The 8,563-nt window shown below is 40.1% G+C and overlaps 1 protein-coding gene across 1 annotated transcript in view; it reads right to left on the reverse strand.

The window, feature by feature from the left end:
- Positions 1-1,424: 1,424 nt before the first annotated feature.
- pcsk1 (proprotein convertase subtilisin/kexin type 1) overlaps positions 1,425-8,563 on the reverse strand; it is a 12,958-nt gene continuing 5,819 nt past the window's right edge. The window contains exons 5-14 of the mRNA XM_034701096.1: positions 8,054-8,130; positions 7,224-7,312; positions 6,228-6,400; positions 5,682-5,894; positions 5,453-5,553; positions 5,110-5,343; positions 4,028-4,185; positions 3,805-3,938; positions 3,465-3,626; positions 1,425-2,805 (exon numbers count right to left, since the gene is read on the reverse strand). Of these exons, the coding sequence (XP_034556987.1) occupies positions 2,374-2,805; positions 3,465-3,626; positions 3,805-3,938; positions 4,028-4,185; positions 5,110-5,343; positions 5,453-5,553; positions 5,682-5,894; positions 6,228-6,400; positions 7,224-7,312; positions 8,054-8,130 (1,773 nt within the window). The 3' untranslated portion in view covers positions 1,425-2,373. The remainder of the gene's footprint in view (positions 2,806-3,464; positions 3,627-3,804; positions 3,939-4,027; positions 4,186-5,109; positions 5,344-5,452; positions 5,554-5,681; positions 5,895-6,227; positions 6,401-7,223; positions 7,313-8,053; positions 8,131-8,563) is intronic.

Raw genomic sequence — 8,563 nt, forward strand, 5'->3', positions numbered from 1 at the left:
GTGTTATAAACTGCAATACGTCGAGAATCCGATTGAGGCTGGCTGCAGAAACACCGGAAACCACATAGACATGAATGGGAAAAAGACGATCTTTGCAGCATTAATAAACATTTTTACAGCATGGTTAAAAAAACGGCTTGGCCCTACGAAGCTAATTTCTCTATTGGCACACACTGTACAGGGGTGATTTTTTTTCTAACGTGACAGTTCAGAAGATATTAAGATTTCAAGTTTTTGCCCAAATAAGGACATGACTGACGGATAGGACTGTTGGATAGGAGGCTCAAACTCCTCCCCTTTACGTCACTCTCTGCCTGGTTGAGTTCTGCATTTCCAATATGGCTGCTGCCGTCGATTGGCTTCAAAACAGCGCTCAGGAACAGATGGGTGACGTCACGGATACTAGGTCCATATTTGATACAGTCTATGCTCGAAACCCAAAAAGGTTCATTATAAAATAACCTCTAAATGAAACAACCATTTTGTTGTCAGAACTAGATAACACGCAACTCAAATTTAAATTCAGTGGATGCCCACTTCAAAATGTTTGTGAGCTTCAAGAGACTCAGACAGACTCAAGAGGTCACTTTGCAGTTTATTAAGATAAATTTAATTTTTTTATACATCCATAAAGAAATTGCAACATAATATTGGTTTGTGTAAACAACTTTGGACTGCAGCATCAGTCAAAAACAACAACGGAAAAAAAAACATGAAGAAAACAGCACGGGTTACAATAGAGTGGATTAATTACACTGTGCATGTAAAGCGTTGTCCAATCTTCTTCCAGCCACTTTGTCAGCAGAGAAGCAGGGCAGGCAACTTAAAGACTGGAGGATAGAGACTCTGCATAGCAGATTCATGTCATAAACACTCATACTAGTATCAGTAAATGATCTACACCATGTGGAGATGGGTATGATCATAGAACATATTAAGGCGTTAAAGATGAATGTGCTTGAAGGTTGCATTACAGAGCCTCTATTCTGCAGTTCCTCTGGTCAGCTTGTGAAGTGTGACAGGTCCAGTGATACGAAACAAATATAACAGAAAATTAATATTGATGCAATAATCTGTCAGGGGTGCAAGGAACCATTTAACGTTGGCATATTGCAGAAGATTAATTACCAACATGTCAGCTATTTGCACATTCACTAAAATACATGAAGCCTTTTGACAGCAAAGATTTTGGCAGTGTACATTTGTAGTTCTGGTAATTACAGTGACAAAGCAGGTATTTAGTGCCACAAGAAAATAAAACTGTTCAAGGGTTTGATACCTTATATAATATTTCAATAAACTATGAGGATCCTTAGAAAAATATTCCATTTAATGCAGCATTGTACTTGTACAAAATTAAATCAATTGCACAAAAAGAAGATTAATCTATTATTTTTCACTTTTCACCATATCGCTACTCCAACTGAATGGCGACGCCATCTTTCATTTATTATTCCTTATCATCATAATAACATTTCTCCTTTTTACTTATGTATTGGCTTTTTGTTTTTTGTACACATTTTTTGAGTATAAGATCTGTCACACCATAATATATTTCTTTAAACACTTTGACGAGTCCAGAATACTTTTCTGTAACTCTCATGAGCTTTGTTGACACCCTGAGAATAAATCTTTTGTCAACACAGTTTAAATGTTTCACATTGCTGATCTATTTTAAGTTTTGCTCCTTTTTGAATTTATGCTTACTCAAATTCAAAGACTTGAAGTCATTTTTTAAGGGATAAACTTGCCCTCTAAAGGTGTCCCGTTGCAGTTCAACATATGGAAAAAAAAGTTGAATGAGTGAAAGATGGCGAACTTAATTGGAAAAATAATTTTTGAAAGTGAGGAGTTTGGATATCAGGTATTCAAAACCATATTACAATCATCGTCTTTGAATAATATATATTGATAATATATAGATACCAATACAAAACTTATACTCTAAGGTGGCATGCTTGAGCAGGCGATGAAGAGAAGAGAGACAAGGCCTTTCTCTAGAATCTTAAATGCTCTAATTGTCACTACACAGAGGTATAGTTCATATTATGAAGTCCATGTTTTGAAGTGTGTATTTGCTGCAAATATTACTAACTGAATGAAATATCAAATGGGTGAATGGTGATTGTAAACAAAGGTAAAGAGATCACATTTGCAGCATTCTGGGTAAAATCAGATAATTTCTCAATTTTTTTTTCCCTCCAATCCTCAAATTCTAAATCCCATCTCTTTGCTTTCCCCCCTCTCTTTGCCTTGTTCCTCTGCTCCCCAACCAACACATAAACATGCCTTCCCCTCATTTTACATCTTCCTCTCCTTTTCTATATCCTCCTCTCCTCCTCTCCTTCTCATTTTTCCACTTGAATCTTGTCTTCAGTTGCTGGCGTCATCGATCATCTCAAACAGGGCCTGCAGCAGTCGGTCATCTCTGTGCCTGTACGGCTTGTTGCTGTAGAAGCCGTCAGTGTAGTCGCTGTAGACACTGTCCTCAGGGCCCCGGAACTTGTTGATCATGTCCAGAGCCTGGTACAACATCTTTGGGGGGAGTCTTGTTGCAGGAGGAGAGAGGCTGCGGCCTGGCTGCTGCTTCCCCCAGGTGGAGGAGGAGGAGGGGGCCCTGGCTGCAAACTGAGGTTGCTTTAGAGTGGGGGTCTGCCTGTTGAAAGCTGTCTGAAGGAGACGCAGCAGGGCCAGAGAAGGGGAGTAGACAGTATTTGGTGGCTTTTTTGTTTCCACCTCAGGGTTGGAAGGAATGGGGGCTTGTACAGTTTCAGTCTTTGGTGGTGGGTTGGACTGTGTGGGCTCCTGTTGCAAAAAAAATACAGAGAGGAGGAATGTCATTGGTGCGTTGGCATGAAAAAATCCCGAAAATGCATTAAAAGGTTGATAACATAGCAACTGTGTGGTGTTCTGTTCATAAAGTACCCAGGTGAATTATACTTAATTCTGAATGGTCAAGATCACATAAAAACTATTATTATTTCTTGTGATCACAGATGCCATTTCAAGTTAATTTGCCTCTGCTTGTTGATACAGCAGCAAAAGCAGTAGTTTACATTGGGATTGTGGCATTGACATTAGTTTCCATCTCAGACTGGTTGAGAGTCAGGAAATAATGGCAGTCACCTGGCACTGATGTGAAGAGCAGCCTGAGGAGCTACTGGGCCCTAACCATCTCTGATAGGGAGAAGTTAAGCTAAGTTGCTGATCTTTTTCAAATCAATAAAAGCTTCTTAAAGTCAATATTTTTTATTTAGAATGTACTAATGTCTAGTATATCTTTAGTTGGTAGCCAGGAAGAGGGATAATGTGTAGAGAGCATTTGGTTAGGCAAATAAGAATCCCAGCAGGTTGGAACTAGACCATGACCTGAAGTGAAGGTGAAACGAGTCCTTTCCATTTCACATCAAGTCCAGCTTTATTCATGTAACCTTTTGTGTCAAATTAGGTAGCCCTGTACTCACCTCCATCATGTCATCCATATGCTCAACACCACGGCGGTCATTCTGCACAGCATTGTAAGGAACATATACTCTTGGTTTCTTCATGTGCTCTGGTTTCTCTGACGTCCCATGAAGAATCAATTTCCAGCTCAAAATCCGGCCTTCATTCTCCATTCGTCCTGACTGTGAGGGGAAATAGTGACAGTTACACGTCAGGACACACAGACAGACACCCAGCTTTATGTAAAACACATTAGTTGCATTATTATCTACTGTATATTATTCCAATAAAGCATGTACTGCAGCTACAAATTTGGGGCAACAGTAAAAATCTGGCAAAAAAAAAAGGTAGATAACTCACAGTATCCGTAATTTTTAGACTCCATGTTCCAGAGGGATCTTCTCCCCATGTATGCACAGACATGAAGTCCCAGTTTCTGAAACCATTAGCGGACGTGTCCCTTTCTCGCTCTGCCAGCAGCACTGTACTGGTTCCTGATGGATAATCAAAAGGAAAAGATCACTTTAGAAGTTTGTTATTTCACCCACAAGTCTATTTTTGTGTTTATGTGCACATAGCTAACCTGCTGGGGAGGTGAGTGTTATATGCAGGTCTCCTCTCCTGGTATATTCAATGCTGGCCTCCACCTGCACATGCTCCAATGAGACGACTGCATTCTCCTGGCCCGCACAAGCTTTGGTCGGAATCTCTATAGTGATCTCCCCCGCTGCCTTCAGCTCCCTGTGGGATGAATTAAAATAGCAGGAGTGAGTTGACAACAGCTCTCCCTGTAGCACCCTGCCATCTTCTCATTACAGTATGTAGCTCCGCAGGATGGAAAAAAAACAGATTACTGCTACACCTGCTGCACAAATCACATGTGATGGTTCGAAAACAACCCAGAATTTGGGAGGTATTTAGTAAATTACAAGCGTGCATAAGATGCATTGACAGATTTGGATCCTTCTGGTCATTCATTTGCAGATAGTTAATCCCCATCTCTCCCAAGAATGAATGAAAGGATTTTTGTGCTCAAGCTGGCATAAAGCTGGAGGGGGTTGTAGACCACTAAGCATTGACAGAAACGTGGAGCCAAATCCTCGGGATTATACAGGGATGTAGCAAGGTAATGGGGAAACTAAGTGCGGGTGCTATTGAGTCTCATAATCCAAAATAAATTGTAAAACGGACACTTTAAGGAACACAGATTCCTGATGGCTGCAGCTGCTGCCTGCAGGTGGTACAATGGAATGGTTATTTTAAAGACCAAGTTAAGATTTGTTTCATGGGCCATGAACGCATACAGGGAAGCAAACCAAACATCTGGGAGACAACAGCAGGGGAAGATATTTTTGTCTTTGATTTTATCATTTGATTTATTTATCCAAATATATCTATCATTTATCCATCTATACAAATATAATATGGGAGCACATTTTCAGAATTAATAATTTACATTAAACTTAAATGTGCCTAGCTGCCACCAATACAAATATAAGTATGTTTTTTTATTATTATTATTCTAACAGCACTGAATGCTTAATTTGGGTGAATTGTATCTTGCAGCTTTAAAAAAAACAATTTGCAATTTTAAAATTTAGGAGAGAGAAATAACTTCCCCACTTGAATCAAAATGTATTTGAGAGCCGTGGTGTATTCACTAACCTGGGCTGGAAAGAATCATCCCTGACGATGCACTGCGTCTTCTCAGGCACATGCTTCCAGGTGGCTGGGTCAGCGAGGTCCACCAGAGCTTTGGCATTGAGAAGACCGAAGCCAAAGCGGCTGTTGACCATCAGTCCTGCTCCGTTCCTCTTCCAGCCCGGATTATTGGCCAGGGGATCGAACTCAGAGGTCCAGACCACAATGTGCTGCAAGTCTCGCCAGGTGAGATCTGGACTGATGGAGGAAATAAAGACCAGTGAGATTTCACGCCTATTGACGTAGAGTTTCGAAATGCACTTAAAAATGATCACACGCAGATAATGTGCTGCAGAAGTGTTTTTACTTTTGTTCCAGTGCCAGGGCAAATATTCCAGCAGCAAGCGGGGCTGAGGCTGACGTCCCAGTGTGAGTCTGAGTGCACTCATTGTGCAAATCTGCACTTGTCTGAAAGCAAACAGGAAAAGAGCAGCATAAAAATAAAATTCCTGCCACAAGATAATCTTTAATAACATGAAATGTCCCTTGAAAGAAACTATTTGACATGATGTAACTTAACAGGTGGGGTTGCTTACAATCCTCTGGTCGGTATAGTCTCCACTGCTGTATGCTGTAGCCAGAGTGGAGGAACACTTCTCAGCGTACCAGGGAGACAGGCCCTGCTGGGAGGCGCTGCTGATAGAGATGGTGTAGATGCTGTCTGTGTAACCATCACAGTCACAGTTATCGCCCTGTCTGCCACCATTACCTGATGCCCAAACAAAGATAGAGCCTTTCCCGCCACGACCCTGCAGAGGACACAACCAACATGAGAGAGAATGATGTACGATCAGTTACTGTCTCGTAAAAAAAAAAAGCGCTGAAATGTTTTGTTATTTAGTGTAGTAAATGTTGGGAATTCAAGGTTATAATAGAAACAGTTATTCTTAGCTTATGAGAACTAATAGTGTTTTGTCATTAGAAGCTTTATTCCCAGCAGTTGAACACGTCACCCTTATTGATTCCTTTTTATCTGATTCCTATCGCTGCCACAGATAATAGCTCCCATTAGGAGCCACAGTCTGATATCACACCCGCTGAATGTGAGTAAGCACTGCCTCATCCTTCTAATAACTGCTTACCCTCTGGATGCCATACTCAAAAGCCTTCTGAGCTAGGCGACCGGGTCCTTCCACCGTCTTGCCGTCGTCGTTCGGTCCCCAGCTGGCACTATAAATGTCCACATGGTCTGGATTAAAGCCAATAGAGCTGGCCTCGATGGCATCAGTCACAATCCCATCAAGCATACGAATTCCTAAACAGGGAGGGATGAGAATATTATAGCACTAATACCCTATTCATTATTCATCCTACCATGGCATTGGAATTCATGGGTGAATCTCCAAATAATGCATATTTTTAAACTTATTACAATAAAGAGGAACAAACAAACAAAAAAAATACAGAATACTCTAAACCCTTGAAAAAAGTCAGAAAAAAAGTAATAACTTGGTTTTAGGGCATCCAGATTTGTGGTGTGGTATTTTAAGATGCAGGTGCTTCAACGTCGTTAAGAACCAGTTTATAATCTAGCCCTTCAGATGTTTCAGCATTAATATTTAAGCCATTGTTTAGGTGGATCAGAGCTCAGTTATTTTGGAGAGTGTCGTTGCATAACCATCTGGTGATAAAAATCAGGCTGCGTTCAGGACATCTTTCTTCCCTTCTGGCTATAAAAAAATAACTGAAGTAAAAGTCCAGTGACATGCAGTTTTCCATTGCAATTTGCATTTAAATTCTGCAGTAATCTTACAATGTTCCAAGGATTAGGTTTTGAACAAAATTTCCATTTTATATATATTTTGGAGAGAAATGCAATGGGCCTCTGAAAAAGATGGAATAAGCACACTGCATAGACCAAGCAGTGCTTCTACTGATGTGTCTTCACTTAATCAATGCACTTTGCAGCAAATAAAGCAATAAATCAATCACTCTTAATGTCAATTAAATCAGTCAGTACCATGACATCAAGCAGGACTACAGCAAATTAACCTTTCAGTCACTGTTCCTTATCTAAAAACAGACAATGTACAAACAGACATAGAAAAATAAGAAGTAGCATGTTGTAGATATCCTACCTCCAACCTTGGAGTTGTACGCGACTCCAACACCACATTTATTGTTGTCAGCCTGCATGGCAATCTCCCCAGCACACCTAGTCCCATGTCTACGAAGAAACATACATTAAATCATTTATACTACAGGAGTTCTATGCATTCATTCATACATGAAGTTAAAACGACATTGTCAGGTGTGATTTGGTATATAATATTGCAAGAAACAGATATTTGCACATTTCTGTATGAAAGCAGTTCGTATTCTTTAGTTTTTTTTGCATAAATTTTGCATTAAATTAAAATTCCTGATTGCCTCATTTGAAACGTTTACCTGTCTCCTTTATCTAATAGAATTTAAGATTCATATCAAGAGTTTACTTTATAGTTTGAATTCACAACTTCACTTAAATGTCATCTTCAGAGCAGAGTGTACTGGCTGTAGTGATAGAGCCTGAAGTTCTTTGGTTGTGTGAATTTGCAATTATGTATCGAGACATTGAGGTGTTGAGCATAACAAAAGAGCACACGGCCGTTGACAGTGAGGAATTTGTTTGTGTGTCTGTGTGTGTCTGTGTGTAACAGCAGAATCATTAACTTCAGGTATGGTTGGAAAAAAACGTTGAGACTGAGAAGAAGAAGGACGAGGCAGCAAACTGAATCCAATGAAGGGAAATATTTCTGTTCTTTGGCAGAGTCTGTTTTCATCAGACTTTAACAGCCAATTTGTGCTCACTTTGTGCTCGTTTATTATAACACAGAGATGGGTCCTACAATAACCAAGCCACAGAGGGATTTTTTAAAACAGGACAGCCAGGTAATGTCTGAATGTCACTTTTCTGCAGGTTACTCACTTGTTCTCATTAGTGGAGTCATATCTGGGGAAAGGGTCGGGATCGTTGTCGTTGAAGTCGTAGCTGGCTGCTGCATCCTGTTAAAACAATAGACAGATAATGGTCAGGTGATGTCAGTGAGCATCAGTGACCATGGCTTCAAGAGATGAAAACAAATGTATCAAGGCATGCCTGCTGTCATGGTGACAAAAAGATGAAACAACATATTGAGTTGCTTTCAATAGCTGGAAAGTGCTTGGAAATGTCTGCCTGTTAACAGTGTGAGGCTCTCAGAAATATAAAATAATAATTACTTGTTAATCCATTCAGTTTCTAGCCCACAGTACTTAGTATGATACCTGAATAAAACTGATACGTGTGACTGTCATTCAGAGTTACTGCTGTTAAGTTATGCAAATGCACGCATCTCATACGCCTCGATTATGAAGGAAGAGCGTCTTGGTTGATTGAGCCTCTTTGATTAATCAGAGTTATCTTAATTACAGTGGGAGTTGTTTCCATCAGCGCTGT

This window comes from Notolabrus celidotus, chromosome 1, assembly GCF_009762535.1.
Source record: "Notolabrus celidotus isolate fNotCel1 chromosome 1, fNotCel1.pri, whole genome shotgun sequence".
In the NCBI taxonomy this organism is placed as follows: domain Eukaryota; kingdom Metazoa; phylum Chordata; class Actinopteri; order Labriformes; family Labridae; genus Notolabrus; species Notolabrus celidotus.